The sequence below is a fragment of the Sebastes fasciatus genome, chromosome 5 (genome assembly GCF_043250625.1).
Source record: "Sebastes fasciatus isolate fSebFas1 chromosome 5, fSebFas1.pri, whole genome shotgun sequence".
Lineage (NCBI taxonomy): Eukaryota > Metazoa > Chordata > Actinopteri > Perciformes > Sebastidae > Sebastes > Sebastes fasciatus.
In genome coordinates this window covers 7,358,778-7,378,489 of record NC_133799.1, presented here as the reverse complement: position 1 = coordinate 7,378,489, position 19,712 = coordinate 7,358,778, and the positions used below count along the sequence as shown (strand labels likewise).

Genomic DNA, 19,712 nt, shown 5'->3' with positions numbered 1-19,712 from the left:
TAATTTAATGCTAAGGTTGACTAAACCAGAGATTTTAACAAATTAGTCATCATAACAATATGTCATCATTTAATCATATTATTTCATATTATTAGGTTACAATTCAAGTGCAAATTTGGTCAAAACATAGGCCTACATACAGTTCTTATTTTTAAGTAAACTTTTCTATAACTTGGCAGGGCAGCTGTTTTGCAGAGAAAGCAGCTCCAGTATTTTTAAACGGAGGCCCCTTGTTGACCCATTTAAGATCATTTAGGTCTGACTGAAACATTGCAGCTTTTATTTTGAAGGCACACATCTTCCTATCCGGTTTTGTCTTGTCTGTTGTTGTCAGACTTGATTGCGAGGGATCCTGCTGATTGGCTGCCTGATGTGAGACTCCAAGGAAGCAGCTGCAGCCAGTGAGGTGGGGGTTAGTGGATGTGTGTGTGGGTACTACTGGAGGTTTGAGGGGGTTACTCTTGTTATCTCTGCTGTTGGTATACTGTGGTTAATGCACAGGTGTTGGTGTCTAGTGTGTGTGTGGGCATAATGGTTATTCTGTAATAAAAAGTGTAACACACTTCACATAGAAATGAGGACACATAAAAGTATTTTAATGCCACTATAAGGTCACTGTGTACTATAGGATACCATAGGTCCAAAGACAACAACAGCTCACTGTGAGGCGGCTGTAGCTCAAGCGTCTTGAGATAACTTCTGTTGTGATGTGACGCTATATAAAAATAAATTGAATTGAATTGAATGAATAGCTCAGTGGGCTGAGTGGTCGTTTGGTGACTGCAAGCTTGGCGGTTCAACCCTTGATTCCTATTGTCTGCATGTCGAAGTGTGAGCGAGACACTGAACACCAAGTTGCTCCCCGGCTTACACTGTTAATAAGGATGGGTTGAACGCAGAGGTCAAATTTCATGTATGTGGGCCTATCTCTACGTATATGATAAATCTAATAAAGTTTTTAAGTTTAACATCCGCCGACCAGCACCTTTAAAGCTCACTAATTAACAAGTTGTATTCAAACCGCACAAAGTGTAAAAACAGTATGTCGATTTCATGCTGTTTGGTGTATTTTGATACCTTTAAGCTGGGGACACACCAAGCTGACATCAAAGAGCTAGCGGCGACGAAGGCCACCAGTTGCATCGCCTTTGTCTTGGCCAAAAAGTTGCACTCAAACACACCTCAAAGACTACAGCCGACGGCCAACTACCACGTACATTCTGCGCCTGCGTGAGATGAAATAACTCTCCACATCAGCAGGTGGCGGTAGTCTGTATTCATCATTCAAAAAGGGAAACCGGAAGACCGAAGACACCGCTTTGTTGACCATTTTCACACCACTCTCACTCACCACTTAGCTTCATTCCAGATGGCCATGTCGTTGTGAAAATATCCGTATGTTGGAACGATCAGATGAGATGAAGATGAAAAATGAGAAGAGCCGTCTGTGTTTTTCCTCTTGACTTAACTCGTTGGCTTGTTTTCCTCACGTCCGTTTCTCTTCTCGTACACTGATTTGTTTAAGCTGAACAGCCAATCAGAGTGATTTCTCTCACCGACGGGTTCCGCCGCCGATGCAACGTGCTGAATCAACTGAAAAACCTTGTGCAGACTAGAGCCGACGGTGCGGGACACACCACGAAAACTAGGCCGACAGACAATCACAGAAGACCCCAAACTCAAAACTATCTGACGGCCGACCCTCGGCTTGGTGTGTCAGGGCCTAAAAGCGACATTTCATGCTGTTAGGTGTATTTTGTTACCAGACAGAACCGGGCTAGCTGTTTCCACTCAGTATGCTAAGCTAAGCTAACCAACTCCTGGCCAAAGCTTGATATTTAAAGGAACAGTTTGACACTTTGGGAAATACACACTGTATATTCACTTTCTGGCAGAGAGTTCAGCCAATTAGACTGCTATCAGGCCATTAAATAGGTGCTATCGATCGCTATAAGCACCATACATGTGGATCAATAAGGGCCTACTACACCTAATAGTAGGTTTTATCATCTATTCACATGGTAGATCACTGAAAGAAGGTATAAAAGAAGACGACAGCGACCTCTAGTGACCGTGGTAATTATGACAGGAGCAGAAGCGGAAGTCAGTTGTTGCCTAAACCTAGACAAGTTGTAGTTTTGTTGCCTAAACATAAAGAGGCCTTTTTGTTTGTGTTCAAAACGTAACGTTTTGTGCAGTTTTACAACGAACATATTGCTTTCAAGTTTAGCTTTCACTTTTACAACGTAGTAGACGTAGTAAGTGCTTATATTTTTTGTGATATCGATCTTCTCATCTAACTCTCAGCAAGAAAGCAAATAAATGTATTTCCCAAAATGTCGAACTATTTCTTTGATGCTGATTTAATCAGGCTTGTATATTTGGACACAGTATGCTACAGTTTGTAATACGTCAATCAGGATTTAAAGAGCACAAAAGAAGAACTTGATAGGTGGATTCAGAGGTTTGTGTATGCATTTCCCTGTGTGTACGTGTATGTGTTTGTAGCCTATGTGTGTGTGTGTGTGTGTGTGTGTGTGTGTGTGTGTGTGTGTGTGTGTGTGTGTGTGACACTGTGTGTGTGTGTCATTGTCTCTAACCCCCACTTATTCTCAGAACCTTACACTGCTGTCAGATCAACAGATATATCTTTGTCTCTAAAGCAACAACATCTTTCTACTTGAGGTGAAGCAGTGAAACGTGCTGTAAGTAGGTTTTATTGTTATATCTGATTGAACAGCAGACGTGTTTTGTATTGATGGATTACATATTTTCTATGTAAAAAACGAAAAGATGATTTAGTCAACGATGATCTAATAAAGTTAAGACTTGGCCTGAGGAAAAATATTAAAATAATGCAATATATCAACAGAAACCTAAAGTATGGGTTGAAATCTAACTCGTTAATTATCTTTTTTTTTCTTCATTAAATGCCACATGCTCAAAACTACACCTGGTTCAGTGTACAATAGTTTAATAGCAGCGTGTTCAAAAGGTGTTATAACATTTTAATCAGCACAGAAAACTCACAGTAACTTAATCCAAATTGAGTCTGTAAACCTACAATAATCTATGATATTTATAATCTTATTTATCTTTTGAATTTATGCAAAAAAAACTCTAGTTTAAATGGGTGTTTTTTTATATTTTCCACAGCTGTGTCTGAGCTGTAAAACGGAATAAGAAGTGTGTGTGCACCACAGCCGGGGTTGAGGCATTGTTGCGCTGGCGTACAAAAGTAGAGATTGCATGTGCAAAAATATAAATAGCTGCTTTCATTGTGCCTCGGAATAGAAAACCAAAAATGGGTAAAGAGGTCTGTGTGTGTGTGTATGTGTCTTTTATCGCCTGTAACATTTCTTGAAATTGCTGGATGTATTTTTGGTTCTGGACTGAAGCATATCTGCAAAATGTTCCAGCCGCGGTCTGACGATATTGGTCTGGACGGCAGAAAGGGGGTTTTATGTGCTAAATTGTTCATTCGCAGACAATTTGAACGTTACATTTAGTTTCAGATTAAACCACAATTGACACAAAAAGCCTCATTATAATGAAGTCTCACTAACAGCTTCCTGCAGGTGTTTGTTTTTTATTAACACAAAGGAAAAAAACTGTTGAGGTGCTTGTGTCAGTTAATGTTCCTAATGATAAAGGAAATGGCAGAACAGGCTCATTATAATAATCTGAATCATGAAAAAGCAACACATGCAAACTGTTTATTTAAATGTCAATTGTTTCCATTGATGCAGGAAGTTTCAATTTGGGGCATTTTAGGCCCAAGTCATCACTAAAACAAAGGGCAGTTTGGTGGAAAATCATTTCATATCTGAGGATTTAAAGGACACATTATCTGTTGGTGGATGCCTACAGGGTCTCAAATGCTGATGTGTGTATGGAGGAATGCTTTGAGTAACATAACAACGAGCTGACTTCCTGATATCACAACCAAAATAATCACGACCTAAAATAACTTTTAATAGCTGTATAGTTATCAGCGGAATGCTCTCTTGATTCAATATGAACCACGTAATCTACAGAAAACAGCTTTTAGTGGTTAGAGGCAAATTAAATTGCTGACCTCATGGTTGTATTTACATGTATGATTCATGAGAGCAAAAGAGTTTAAATGTCTCCGCACGAATGAGCCGCTCAGTCTCTTTGCCTTTTGTGTTTTCACTCTTTTCAAGCCGACATAAAGAGGTCACTATTTACATGACCCCTACTTGATCCTGTCAGCCTGACGCTAACGTTAGCATGCTACTGAAGACTTGACATTTTTGAAATGTTTGGGTGTCATGTTACACATTTAGAGACAGTGGCGTTATATTCTCTGTAATATTTCTAATTTTGATCCTGTACATAAATACTACACATGTTGTTTTTTAAGACTGTTTTCTGACTTTTGTAGACATGCTAGTGGCTTTATGGATGGAAATGTACAAAACAGTCTCACAGCAGTTTGTGAAATAATCTATTTGATTTGTGTACATAGACACGATTTTCCAGTCTTTTCAAAATAAAACTACTTAGTAAGGTGTAGGAAAAGGTCGTGGTTTGGGTTAAAATAAGACCGTAAGTGCTGTAACTTAAGTACGGAAGTTACGTGACAAATAAATCAACATTGACTCTTGGTTTCACACGGGACATGAACAGCAGTCTCCTGGGCAGAAATCCCGTGTTTTTTGACCCACACATCCACTCCCACTTCCTCCCTACTGGCTGTAATATCTGTTGGTCAGTCAGTCCGCCACTTCTGGACTAAAATATCTCTACAGCTATTGGATGGATTGCCATGACATTTTTGTACAGATATTCCTGATCCCCAGAGGATGAATCCTGCTGACTTTTGGGGATCCCCTGATTTTTCCTCTAGCGCCACCGCACCGAGCTTTCCATGAACTATGTATTTAAACCCATCCACGTCAATAGCATGGATAGGTTAAGAGAACTGGATACAGCGTTGGAGACAGGGCCCCGTTCATTCCTATGAAAGTTGCTCAGTGGTGCATGATGCCAAAATGGCTCGACTTCCGAGTGGAAAATACACAGATCTTCCGTCGATCTTCCGCATCCATTGGGCCCATGGAGCAGGTGCAGTAGCGTCCGTTCGGTCACATGGCTCGGTCACGGGGCCACAGCCGTCACACTGTCGTCGCGGCTTGCTAACTCCGCCTCCCAGCCCTCGCTCCAGTCTCGGTCTGGGTTTCATTCACATGAAAGGATGAAGGGAAATAACTCTGGATTCGTCTATTTGTGCATTTTACAACTTTTAGGACCTAATGATGTAAATAAGGGCTATTTAGAGTGTTCATACTGGGAAGTTGATTTACATGACCGACACAGAAGTTGTAGTACCATCGTTGGGCCACTAAAATAATTGGCGACCGGTGCGCTTCCTGGGGGCTTGGGTCCAACAAACACAAGGCTTTCATCCAGGAGACCGCTGTTCTTGTCCTGTGCGTTACGTTACAATCAGCTGATTGTTCATGTCCCGTGTTCACAATGTCAATTCACATTTTCACTGTACAAACATAGTAGTTTTAAGCCCAAACATGTTGTTTTTTCCTAAACCTAACTAAGTGGTTTTGTTGCCTAAACCTAAGCAAGTGTTTTTGTTTATTTCACAACATTAAGCATATGTCTACTGAGACTGGAAATGACGTCGAGGGGTCTGACAGAGCGTCATTGTGTGACGAGTTGGGATAAGAACATGTTGCAATACTTGTACTTACTACATGTTTGCTTATAGTCATGTTTACTTGAGTACAATTTTGAATGCTGGACACCCTAATTTTAGCTGAGCTTTATCACAATAACTATTTTACTGGGTAAGAAAATTGTATGCCTGAGCTTTTATTGTACTTCATTATTAGGATCAATCAGAATGATAATATCAGCTCTCCATCGCTGACATCAAGAGTGATTGACCTGGAACAGTCTTCTCTACAAAAACTGTTTGATGACAAAGAAGATGAGGTTTTTGTTTTGCATTTAATTACATTTACTTTGCATGTGAGGGGTCCCAGAGGACCTAAATCATGCCAGAGAAAGTTCAACCTCTCTTCTCTGTGGAAAACAAACACTCAGGCCTGTAGATTTTGGCGTGTGTCACTTATGTACTCCTCCTCTTGTTGAAAACAGAATGACTCACAGCACTTTTTCCACTGCTCACTGGGTCACTATCTGCTCACTCTGCAACACCTCATTTACAAAAGTATGTTTTTATGCACAATTAAGCTTTTTTCTTCTTTTTTTTACATTGCATTCAGTTGGTTTCTGTCTTTTGAAGTATCTTTTGATGAGAATAGTCAACACACTTTGGGTTCAAAGCTGTCATGTGTCACCTCATCTCTCTCCACTCTTTGCTTTTGTGGTTCATAATATGCAAGTTAAGTAGAAAAGCCATATAAATCACATTTTGAAAAGAACACAAGTTGAGCAAAGACATGGCTGCTGTCGTAGTTGGACGTTTTTACGTCTTGTTGGAAACCTGTCAATGTTTTGGTTAGTTTGATCGTGTCGTTTTACAGCAGTGAGGCGAATGTTCTTGTCACAGTGTGTTTGGAGGGTTTGTTGGTTTCTAATGAAATCCACTTTCTCTTTCACATTAAGTTTGTTAAAAAAAATATTACTGAAGTCTGTGATGAATTTAGAATTTATGTCACTGCTATCTGTCTTGTTCAGTGTTTACTGGGAATTTAAGTAAAAGAAAAACAATGGAAAACAGAGATGAAGAGGATTATTTTCATCTCTATATTGTATCTTGGCTGAAATTTGCAATATCAACAGAAAACCCATGTTGTACAGGACATTAGGGTGGCAAATCATTATTTGATTGTTCTCATTATTGATGAATCTGTTGCCGATTAATTGTTTAGACAATAGTTAAAAAAGACCAATCACAGTTTCCCAGAACTCAAGCTGATGTCTTCCCATTGCTTGATTTGTCCAACCAACAGTCTGAAAGATATTCAATTTATAATCTAAGTTGGTACCAGCAAGTGTTTGCTCTTTAAATGACTAATCAATTATCAAAATAGTTAATCTTAAGTTAAGTTAAGTTAAAGGTGCAGTCGGTAACTTTGAGCAAATATAGTAAAAAGTTATTTTTATAAAACCAGTCCATTAACATGAAAAGGCATATAAATGTCAAGAGGTTAAGCGTGCAATAACTACACCTTTCTTGATTTCCGCGTGTCTTTTGTATGCCATGTATCCTGTACTGACTGCAAAGTAAATGCATCTGCCTATAAATGCTACCAGACTTTTAACCAGGAGACCCATGTTCGAGACTGTTGTTGACCATTTTTTTGTTTTGTAAGTTACGTTAGTGACGATTGTCACATGTTTTTTTGTTTTCTGTAGTTGTTTCTGTACGTGTTTTACTTAATTTACTTACTTATTTTAAGCCCAACCATGACATTTTCCCTTACCCTAACTAAGTGGTTTTCTTGCCTGAACATAAGTTAGTGGTTTTCTTGCCTACACCTAACTGAGGATGTTTGTGTGGCGTAAAAATGACACGCGAAAACGCTGAAATGCGTTCTCATGACGAACGGAATGTCCGTGTCATGTCGTGGTATTTATACGCCTTCCTGTGAGACCGGGTTGATAAAGCTGACGCTATATCCTGACAGCAGTGCATGAGACAGATAATCTTTGAAGAAATCATCTGCCTCCTCCTAGAGCTCCTAATGGCATTTGCAAGATTCCTCCGCGCCCTAACAGATTAACTGTCTCATGCACTACTGTCAGGATATAGTGACGTTTTATAAAAATAACTTGTTTTAATCATATTTGCTCCAATTCTACCCACTGCTGTTAAATAGTCTGTTTCCTGTAACTAATCAATTAAACAACATTAGTGTTGGAAGTGCAAACAAAAACCCATGTAAAGTACATTTAGTCTCACCTAAAATGAACTATATTGAATAAAGAAACGCCACACAAATAGGTGTAGTTTATGAAGTACTTATGCATTGTTGTGATGTCCCAGCTTGTCTGTGAGGTATCCATCTGTCCACATCGTCGGGTCTGCAGGTCTTTGTTGTGGTGGGTCTTGTGTCTTGTGGCAACTATGTGTTTCTGCTCGGTTGTCCACTGTTGATGTGGTCAGCATCACAGGTTTGTAGCCAGGAAGCTGAGGTTTTCACTCATTTTTTACACTTTTGACAACGCGAGGTGTTAAATACAAAACGTTATTTGACTCTTACAGAGAGATGTCAAACTGTTGAGGTTCCGTCAAGTGTGTGCTTTTCCATTCATACAGTATATATGACTTATATAAATGACTTAGACGATAAATCAATTATCAAATAGTTTATCTTAAGTTAATTTTCTGTAACTATTCAGTTAAATCTCTAGTCATTTCAGCACAACAGGGAATATCTTGGACCTTTAACTTCAATAATGATGAAAACTTTCCCCATCAACCTACAAAATTCCCCATCAACACACTTTCCATTCACACCAAGACCGTATAAACTGATGGAGATTATAAAATCTAACACAAAGACTGATAAGTTTCCAACACACTGCGGTAGAAATGGTTTTACCTTTAATCTTTTCCTCTTATTTCTTTGTAGTTTTATTATAAAATCTCAATCCTTATTACAAGCCTGTCTGCATATTTAAATTTTGTCCTCTCTGCTTGGTGTGAGCTGACGTATTATGGTCTCTGTCAATTTCTGTTTTGAACTCTAACAGGCATTTTCCGCCTGCTATCACATAACTGTTCAACAGTCAAAACCTGCTTGATTTCAATCTTTACGTCACCTCCTCAGCTCAGACACCTCTACTGAAACCTTATATCAGATACATCACATTGTTTTAAAGATGTAGTAGGGTACATTTCCTCCCATAAAGGAAAACTTGAGTCTCTAAAAGCAGAAGGAATGATCTAGAACCAAAAAGCACCTGTTCAACGGAAGAACAATGATGCTGGAGAAAGGAGACTGTGAGGGCGGACTGCAACTTCCTGTTGTGGCTTTTGTCATCAGATTGTTAGTCTGCAAGCTTCATGCAGTCTCAACGTGTGTGGGGGTGCTTCATGTTAAATATCTCACCCAGACACATGGCACCTCACAGCTCGTCTGTGTAGAGTTGACAGTCCTCAAAAATCATTTCTCTCAGTATAGCTTAGAAGAGAAGAAGAGGAGGTGAGGCTCTCAGGATAATGGTTTTTTTGCTTTCTTGGAAAAGCATTGGATGTTGTCCATTTTCAAACTGTATTTCCACAGCTGTTTTATAATTTGGTTAATGAGAAATTAGGGTAGCTTGAGCAGACAGTGGAGGGGAGGTGGGGGCTAGAAGGCTGAAAGGTCAGAGGTCACATATTGGGCTACTGAACCAGCATAATCCTAAAAACTTGTTTTTAAAACTTTCCCTTTCTATCTCTCTAGTTAATCTCCACTGTCTACATCCAGAAGTCCACGCCAAAGTCTCTCCCAAGTCTCACCATGTCCATCGACCCGGCAGCCGAGCTGCCTTTCTACTACGGCAGCATCAGCCGCTCAGATGCCGAGCAGCACCTAAAACTGGCCGGGATGGCCGACGGGATCTTCTTGCTGCGGCAGTGTCTCCGCAGTCTGGGCGGCTACGTTCTGTCTCTTGTGTGGAACCTGGAGTTTCATCATTACCCCGTGGATAAGCAGCTCAACGGGACCTACTGCCTCACAGGAGGGAAGCCTCACTGTGGGCCCGCAGAGCTCTGTGAGTTTTACAGCAAAGACCCCGACGGGCTGGTGTGCACCCTGAGGAAACCCTGTCTGCGCCCCCCGGATACGGCGATACGTGCCGGCGTGTTCGACAGCCTGAGAGAGAACATGCTGAGGGAGTACGTGAAGCAGACCTGGAACCTGGAGGTGAGGCTCTGCTGAGGCTGTTGGGTACTGTTGTACCATAATCAATATGGACAGTATATGCTAGAGATGCAGTTAGTAATTAAGGGGCCGGTTCCAGTGGTGGAATGTAACTAATTAGGTTAACGCTCTGAGACCCTCAATAGACCCGTATTTGTCTTTTTTAGGGGGGATAGCGGGTCTCTAGGGAGAGATAGCAGGTCAATAGTAGATGTCACATAGAAGTGGTGTACATCATCTGAAAGCTGGGAACATGAAGAGTAATTTGAGATGCAGCTCAGCACTGTGTGTCAAGTTATTCTATTCATAAATTACAAATAAATACAAATTAATGAATTAATTAACTAATTCACTAATTAAAATAAACTGTGCACGTGTATAACCCTAACCCTAAGAACATTGAAGTATATGATGGTCATCCCCATGCTCTATTATGTCTCATAAGTTGTTGCAGCAATTTTTGGGGTTGATACCATTTGGTGGTATCAACCCAAGCACAGATTTGGTGCTAAATTTAACAACTTTTAATTATATTAATTGATAACAATTATAAAAAAATCCCTCCAAAATACCACATTAAGACACCAAGACCTTGAGGAACACCATAGAAAAAGCCATGCTGTGATATTTTCAAAAACTTTTGATAGTTTGATGGAGATTTGTATATATATATATATATATATATAGAGAGAGAGAGAGAGAGAGAGAGAGAGAGAGTATATGGAAAGAGTGACTGACTCTTTAACCAGCAAACGTAATAAATGACGAAACATCTTCATGTGATCATGTGATCTCACACATTTAAAGATAAAAGACTCAAATTTTCCAAAGTTTAAATCTGAACGTAACGTGCCTTCATCACGGACCCTTGCAGAGAAAATTGTCCACACCCACACACACACACACACAATAGGCCGAATCTGCAGGTGATTTCGGAAATTGCACCTTTTCATTTGTTTAGTGTCTTTGTTTACTCAGCTTGAGGTCTGGCCCTCTGAAGTCTGACTTCAATCCAAAATCCTGTAGTTTTATGATTTGTCTCCTGCTGCAGACAGACACACACTGGGACCAGTAGCCTTTTATCACTGGTGGGCTTCTGCTCCACAGCCAAACTGGCTCCAGATGTATGTGGACTCCCAGCAGGGACCAGGAGGAGTCAGAAAAATCACAGTCCTCTCTCTGCAATAGCTCCTCTTAGCAGTGGTGGAAAGTAACTAAGTAGATTTACTCAAGCACTGTACTTGTGTGCAATTTTGAGGTACTTGTACTTAACTTGAGTATTTCCATTTTCCGTTAAACATTTCAAAAGGAAATATACGTTTTACTCCACTACATTCAAAAGCTTATTAAATACGATGTACTGCTGAAGATTAAATGTTTCAAACTTTTACAGATGTTGCTGAATGTTTTTTGTATATCAGGATACAACCCTGCACAGTAATCAGTCTATCAGTCTAAATGTGTGAATTCTGCGTCTGTGTTTTCTGCTCAGGGAGAAGCCATGGAGCAGGCCATCATCAGTCAAGCTCCTCAGCTGGAGAAGCTGATCGCCACCACGGCCCACGAGAAGATGCCCTGGTATCATGGTAAAATCACACGGCAGGAAGGCGAACGGCGGCTTTACTCTGGAGCACAACCGGACGGCAAGTTTCTGTAAGTCGCTCAAGGTGATGTGTTTTTGCATCTCTTCTTTTCTTCTCTTTGTCTACCAAAGGTCTAAGGTCTTCATGCAGCTTTTAAGCAACGCTGTTTGTTTGTTTGTCAGAGTGAGAGACAGAGAGGAGTCGGGTTCCTTTGCTCTCTCCATGGTGTACGGGAAAACAGTGTACCACTACCAGGTCCTCCAGGACAAATCAGGGAAATACTTCATGCCAGACGGAACAAAGTTTGACACAATCTGGCAGGTCGGTCGGCCCTCAATCATTCTCTTCTTTTGATTATGTTGAAGCAGGGCTGGCTCTAGCCCTTCTGGTGCTCCAGGCGAGGGTTAGGCCCAGCAGTGTTAGGATTCAACCCCCCAAAACCCTAACCCTACCACGTAAACCGCAACACAATGGTTTTAAAACAAAAATTAAGATTTTTATTTTCATGAATAACTGTATTTATTATAATATAAATAAACAATTGGTCCCTGATATTGTTGGCTTAAAAGTGTTTAGCCAGTTTCACTACATGTTACTTTGATTAACAAGTAAGTGTGGCTGGGCAGATGAAAAAGTGTGAGAAAGAGAGTTAAAGGGGTGAAAAGTGTATTTCTTTATTTCTTATTTTATTTATTTCTTTGTCCATTTGTTACCTCCATATAAAAAATGAGGAAGGGCACCAATCGGCATTTAAAAAAAACATTTTTATTTATTAATTTTTTTTAGAGGGCGACCCTCCCCACCCCCCGGAAAGTGGCGCCCTAGGCGACCGCCTATAGGACCTATGCCTTAAGCATAGCCTGTGTTGAAGCTGATGGCCCTTTTCTTTTTCCTAAAATCATCTTAATCTCTCTAGCTGGTTGAATACCTGAAGATGAAAGCTGACGGCCTGGTGACTATTCTTGGGGAGTCGTGTGTTAACGGAAAAGCTGCTGGAAGTACTGAACATCTTATTTCCTTTTCTCAGTCATATCAACAAAACAAACTCACTGCATTTCCAGTTCATGTTTGTAGGTTATTTGTAACATTCATTACACCTATGACTGAAATTGTTGATATAAATCTAATCTGTTTTATAATCTTTCAGAGACTCCAGATCTTCCTGTAGCAGTGAGTACTGAAAACATCCTGCACTGTTTAAATCAGCATATTTTTCTTTCTCTGAGATTAATTTGAATGTGACTCTTTCAGAGGCGACAAGGCGCAAATGGATACACACCGCCACCTCGAGGTCAGTCACCTAAAGTACAACCATAGTCAGCTGCTCTGTTATATGCACTTGCACCAAAATAACTTTCATTTAAAGTAGATTTTTTATAGGGACATGTTTATGAACCAACACCACACAACAGGGATGGTATAGCCCAAGCAAGTTTGCAATGTCTGTCACTAGATGGGCCTTTAAAATACACAAAACTGAACCAGGAAGTACAAGCAAAACAGCACAAAACACAAACAATGATAAAATCAGTGGTGGGAGAAGTATTCAGTATTTTACTTTAGTAAAGTAGCAATATAACAGTGTAAAAATACCCTTTACAAGTAAAAGTCCTGCATTGAAAATCTTAGTAATAATACAGAAGTTTCAAGTTTCTTTATTTATCAGATGCACAACAATTACAACAAAGTGTTTGTTGGCAGTGAAAATCTTTGGTCTCAGGTTCCCTTGAACAATGCTTATTCAATCATTTATCTATAGAAAAAAGGAAAATCCCACAAGTAAAAGCAAAATGAGAATCTAAGACATAAAATATTGCAAGTAAATAAAATAAAGGGCTTAATTATAAATATAAATAAATATAAAATAAGTAATGTAAATTAGTGGTAGGCAGTATTTCAAATGGATCAACTGAATGTAAACAGGAATGTAGTATGTATATACATAATGAGAAGTAATAAATATATACACAGGAGGTGAATTATTTGCAAAATGTACTTAAAGTATCAGAAGTAAAAGTACATTATATTACAGTATATTAATATAAAAGTATTACGGTTGCATTTATGTATGAGCAGCATGTTAATGTTGTAGCCGGTGGAGGGGAAGCTGATTTTAGTTTGTAACAATGCACAATATTTTGTATACTGATCACATATTTTGCATTTAAAATCTTAATCTGAAAAATAACTAGTAACTTCAGCCTGTTAGATAAATGTAGTGGAGTAAAAAGTGCAATATTTCTGTCTGAAATGTAGTGCAGTGGAAGTATTAAGTAACATAAAATGGAAATGTTCAAGTAAAGATACTGATTTAAAAAAATGTTTTACTACTATTGAAAACTTAAAACTCAAAAATTATAAATAGGCAAAAAATCTTACATTATTTAGACTTTTCAAACTTACTCCAATTCTATAGCAGACCCCGATTATTATATTATTTATTTTATTATAACTATTATTCTTTTCCTTTCGCTACATTTTGTTATTTGTTGTATAATTTATTTATTTTTATTTTTATACAGTGAAATATATTTACTATAATTTTTATAATGAAAACAAATGTAACATGTATACTCGATGTAACAACTGGATCGAAATTTCTTAATAAAGTAAAAAAAGAAGAAGAAAAAAACAACTTAAAACTGTATTTTCCACCACTGCCTGCAATCATTTTACATTTACTGCAGCAGCATTTACAAACTCACACAATCACACACAACACAGCAAACTCTAATTTAAATAAACTCAGTTAAAAAAAAAAAAAACTCCTACTGAAGATCCTACTGAAAATGCTACCAGCAGTTTAATAGCGTATACAGCACTTAAAAGCCTGTCAACACTCTGCATTTTAACCCCATGTGGTTTGTACTTTCACTTGTCAGCGGTTGCATCCACCTCAAAGCCGGCCACCACTGTGCCTGCAGACCGAGAGGTTCTGCCGATGGACTGCAATGGGTTCAACCCATATCACAATCCCAATGAAGTGAGGAGGTTCAACATCCAGAGGAGTCAGCTGCTGATCGACGAGGTGGAGCTCGGCTCCGGGAACTTTGGCTGCGTGAAGAAGGGGGTCCTCAAGACTGAGTCGTGAGGACAAAGTTTTACTACTAAACCCAGTTCCCTCCAGATGCTACATGGTTTTGCAGACGTTCATCCCGGGGGCGTCAAATACTGACGCTTTGTCATGGCCATCAGCGTTCGATACTGTTGCACAGCCTACCCTTTCGTGAGGGTGGATGGGTCCAACAACACAGGGCTGTCATCCAGGAGATGTTTCACTTTAACTTTACAATCAGCTGACTGTTCGTGTCTCGTGTTTACAACGTCCAGTAACATTTCACTGTAAAAAACGTAGTAATTTTAAGCCCAACCATTTTAGTTTTTTCCTAAACCTAACTAAGTGGTTTTGTTGCCTAATCCTTAACAAGTGGTTTTGTTTAATTCACAACATTAAGCATATGTTTACTTCGACCAAGAAGTGACACCGAGGGGACGTTGAGCACGTGTTTAGTGCGACAGAAAAAACTACGTAGAGGCGTCTGACAAAGCTCCGGTATATGATGAGTTGGGATGAGAAAATTGTGCTATTCCAAAATGTGTTTTGTTTGTCTTCCGTCAGGGGCCAGATCGATGTGGCCATCAAAGTGCTGAAGAGTGATAACGAGAAGCTGGTGAGGGAGGAGATGATGAGGGAGGCAGAGATCATGCACCAGCTGAGTAACCCCTTCATCGTACGCATGCTGGGTCTGTGCAACGCTGAGAACCTGATGCTGGTTATGGAGATGGCCTCCGCAGGGCCTCTCAACAAGTTCCTCTCCAGCAATAAGTGAGTTAAGCACATAGGCATATGTCCCGCCTCTGATCATTTAGAAATAACCATTATCAGTATTGATTTTGGTACAGTTGCTCCTCTCACTTTATATCATGCTTAGTCAGGAAATTACCCTACACTGTAATTAAAGTCATTCTTTGTTTATATGGCCCCAAATCACAATTTTGTCTTAGAGGGTGTTTACAATCTTCTTCTTTTTTTGCATGGTGTCTACTGATGACCACGCTATTTATTTATTTATTTATTTGGCTCTGGACAAAACACTACATTACAATGTAAAAACAAATATGTAATTAAAATCAAAGCAAAAAAAAAGACAAAAGAAAAACAAACTACCACCAAAAAATAAATCAACAACAATATTACGAATGACTATAATAACAACAAATGACAACAAGTCAAAAAATTGAACAAAAAAACAAAAGAAAAACAAGCAAAATACAAAAAAAGCACTAAAATCAACAACAATAATGACTAAACAACAAAACCTAAAAAGCACCCACACCTTAAAAACATCCAATACAACTCAAAAACAACAGCAGCACCATTAAAAAAACAGCGTATTCAGTTGCCAAAATATAAATATAAATGTCTCTGGACATTACCTTATGTTAACGAGTGATTCTCCTTCTCAGATAGTTTCATTTGAAGTGGTGAAAGTATCCAGTATTTCACAAGAAAAAAAAACAATTTTTTTAGATTAAAACATTTTTGTGTTTCTTCTTTCTGATCTCTTTAATCATCTTGTGACTCCTCACATTTATGTAACACCCCAACGTTGGGAATCAGAGACAAACAACACTATCGATGCTCAGACCCTTGATTTTGCTATAGAAAAACAACATTTCTAAAAGGAAAAACATTCTTCGATTGTTGTGACGCTCAGTGTTTTTGTCCCCACAGGGATACAGTAACTATGGAGAACATTGTGGACCTGATGCACCAGGTGTCGATGGGGATGAAGTATCTGGAGGAGAAGAACTTTGTGCACAGAGACTTAGCAGCTCGTAACGTCCTGCTGGTCAAAGCACAGTTCGCCAAAATCAGTGACTTTGGGCTCTCCAAGGCCCTCGGAGCAGAAGACAACTATTACAAGGTAGCCTACACACATCGACAGATTTTAATCAAGTAGTTGCACTGCAAAACAAAGTGACACAACCACATAGGGATTATCAGCATTGCAGCTAACACAAACAGATAGCCTATCTTAAATTGATTGCTTTTCTGGGAATGGCTGAGCTCCCCTAATCACGCTAACCCAAAGGTGTTACCAGCTCTGTGCAAACTAAACACTCAATTGATTTCCTTTTTACTGGTTTACTGACCTACTTCTGAAGGGAGTTAGGGATCAGAATAAGTCCCATGAATCCCTGACTCCAGGGAAATAGTAAACAACTGAGTACTATACTGTAGTTTTCAACAAGGCTTTCATTGTTTGAGAAATATTCACCCTACACTGATTTTTTTGTTGTTGTCTTGGCAACCCCACCGATCCCCAATGTTCCCCTCCACCAATCGGACACGCGTGACATTATGAACTAACATCAAAATGAAGTGAAAGGCCTGTTCTCAATCACAAAAAGAAAGGAATCAACAGTTTAGTTTATACGCTCTTGCTGTGCAGATTTATATAGTTGTTAATAATATTAGTATATACTGTACATGTAGGTATTCCAATATGTATTGCTTATGTCTTCTGTTTTGATAGATTTAAAAATGTTATATGTAATAAAATGTAGCTAAAGTAAACGTCACCTCATTTTTTTTATGTGGAACTGAACAGCTTGAAACGATTCGACTGTTATCAGGCCATTAAATAGGCGTTATCAGTCACTATAAGCACCGTAGATGTGGGTCATTAGGGGCCTACTACATTGTAAAAGTGAAAGTGAAACTTAAAAGCAACACGTTCTAACACATAAAACTGAATGAAACGTCACTTTTATACTTCACGTATTTTGGGTTAAAATAATTACTTTTATACCTTCTTTGGTGATCTACCATGTGAATTGATGATAAAACCTACTAGTAGGTGTAGCAGGCCCCTATTGTCCCACATCTATGGGACTTATAACGACTGATAACGCCTATTTAATAGCCTAACAATAGTCTAATCGGCTGACAAATTCGCAGCACCCTTTTAGTTAAGTTTAGTTTATTTAATATGGACATCAGAGTAGCATTTGAATTGTAACATACATTTATGCATAAGGACTAGATGCACTGTGTTTAGTGTTTGTAGCCAAATGCTAATTTACAACAGCTGTCAACAGGAGGCTTTTTAAAAAAAAAAGTTAAAATAGCAAAAGAAAAGAAAAAGAACAATGTTTTCAGTTAACCATGATTTAATACCTCTATTAATTAATTCCATTTAAATTGTGTTTCAATTCAGTTGGTAGACAGTTAATAATTGTGCTCCTTTAACAGAGAAGACTGATTGTTCTAATGAGGTTTTGTGTAATGCAATGTGACATTTACCATTTATTGCACCCTTTGCCGATCCTTATAGCTCCCCAGAGCCCTATCATCTTTAAATATAGTATGTTGGCTCAAATGATCAATACTGATGTGGGCTGCCTTTCATCGACCTACTGCTTGTTGTCATACGTGTTGTGTTGTCCAGGCTCGTACTGCAGGTAAATGGCCTCTGAAGTGGTACGCTCCCGAATGTATAAACTTCCACAAGTTCTCCAGTAAAAGTGACGTGTGGAGTTTTGGCGTCACCATGTGGGAGGCCTTTTCCTACGGAGGGAAACCTTACAAGGTACAGTGTGTTTCTGCAAAGCACTATCAAAAAGTCATCCATCAGTTGTACATGTTAACTTTAATTACAGCTCTTTTTGTGTCCCAATTTGGTGTAGAAAATGAAAGGACCGGACGTGATGCGCTTCATTGATAGTGGGAGCCGCATGGAGTGTCCAACAGTATGTCCAGAGCGAATGTATGCAGTGATGAAAGAATGCTGGACCTACAAGTAAGGAAGTGATCGTATGACTCTTGTGCATCTTAGTTAGTTAAAGCTGAAGTAGGCGAGATTGGAGCAAATATGATTAAAAAAAGTTATTGCTATATCGTGACAGTAGTACATGAACTACTGCCACTTTAATTGTACTATGACCAGGTACTGCTGTGGCTGGAGGACATTATTTTCCTCAGTCAGAAATAAAGACAATGCATCATATACTGTAACATGTTGCATCTGTCAGCGTCAGACAGCACTGTGACTTCTTCAGATTCAGATCTCGTGACATCGCCTTCCTTTAACCACAACCTTTCAAACGTCTGTCCTCCTCCCTCTCACCAGGCACGAGGAGCGTCCTGACTTCAAGAAGGTTGAGGAGTCCATGAGGGCTTACCATTACTCCATATCGAACAAGGCCAAGACTGAGGGAGCTGCAGCCGCTGCCGCCGCCGCCGCCGCCGAGCCTATCAAGTAGACAGAAACAAGGCACATTCTGTCCCAGTGCTGCACAAAGCAGCCTTTCAACTGGTCGTTAAACAGCCAAAACAAAGAGCTTTTTATGAACGGTGCACACTGACAAGCTTCCACCACAGTCCTCCTGATACAGCTAAACAGGCCTCAGTGACAATAAATGTGCATTTGTAGATTGGACTTCAGTGTGTCGGCCATGTGAGGAGGATCTCTGTCTGTCTTTCGTGGTTTGAATGTTAAATGTCGACGTCTTTGCATTGATGAACAAACTAATTTTATATTCTGGTATTTTGGAGTATAATGGGAGTATTAATGATATATGTACAAGTTCTTTTTTCACTGTATCTTTTTTATGCCAAATAAACTTTAATATTATTCTTTTAACATTCCTCATGACTAAAGGTACGATTTTTGGTTTACTTCAACACAAAGTTTATCTGTAGCATGCAGGTTATAGGTGGAGTTCATAATAACAGACTACATGCACTATTTGCTTTTGAGATACCATGGAGTAAAAATAATGTAACAATATAAAAAAGGCCCCAAGACAAATAGATAAAACCAAATCTGTAACTTTAAACTCCGAGGGCCTGCCGGTGGGCCCGCCACCATTCTGTCTTTCAGAAGGTTGTTGCGGGCTGAGGTACCCATTCGTACCAACCATGTCATGTTAGCTTGTCGGGTAGATTGCTAAATAACGCTCCAAAGTTAGGCTAAATTTTGGTGAGGAAAAACTGGCATGGCGATTTTCAAAAAGTGTCCCTTGACCTCTGACCTCAAGACTGAAATGGGTTCTATGGATACCCACGAGTCTCCCCTTTACAGACATGTCCACTTCATGATAATCACATATAGTTTTTGTTGCATGCAGTATACTGTATATGTGTTATTTTCGCCTATTCTAAAATGGTGTATTTGAATATTTCTACATACTGGGGTCCCCAAACAGTTTTGTAATTACATAAATTGGGTATCACTGCAAAGCTGAGACTCGTGTGGATCCA

General features: G+C 39.3%; 1 protein-coding gene across 3 annotated transcripts; it reads left to right on the top strand.

Annotated features, from left to right (window-relative positions):
- The first annotated feature begins 394 nt into the window (after window positions 1–394).
- Window positions 395–19,097, top strand: zap70 (zeta chain of T cell receptor associated protein kinase 70). Of its 3 annotated transcripts, none has more exons than XM_074634834.1 (13): window positions 395–412; window positions 9,402–9,863; window positions 11,353–11,513; window positions 11,626–11,764; window positions 12,360–12,441; window positions 12,591–12,613; window positions 12,695–12,734; window positions 14,326–14,530; window positions 15,063–15,269; window positions 16,179–16,371; window positions 17,899–18,039; window positions 18,137–18,249; window positions 18,580–19,097. In XM_074634834.1, exons 2-13 carry the CDS (start codon window positions 9,459–9,461, stop codon window positions 18,710–18,712), a joined length of 1,842 nt encoding a protein of 613 aa, XP_074490935.1. In that variant the 5' UTR covers window positions 395–412; window positions 9,402–9,458; the 3' UTR covers window positions 18,713–19,097. The 3 variants fall into 3 exon arrangements, with proteins under 3 accessions (XP_074490935.1, XP_074490934.1, XP_074490933.1); XM_074634833.1 differs by lacking the exon at window positions 395–412 and adding an exon at window positions 2,570–2,705; XM_074634832.1 differs by lacking the exon at window positions 395–412 and adding an exon at window positions 9,021–9,158.
- Window positions 19,098–19,712: the final 615 nt, after the last annotated feature.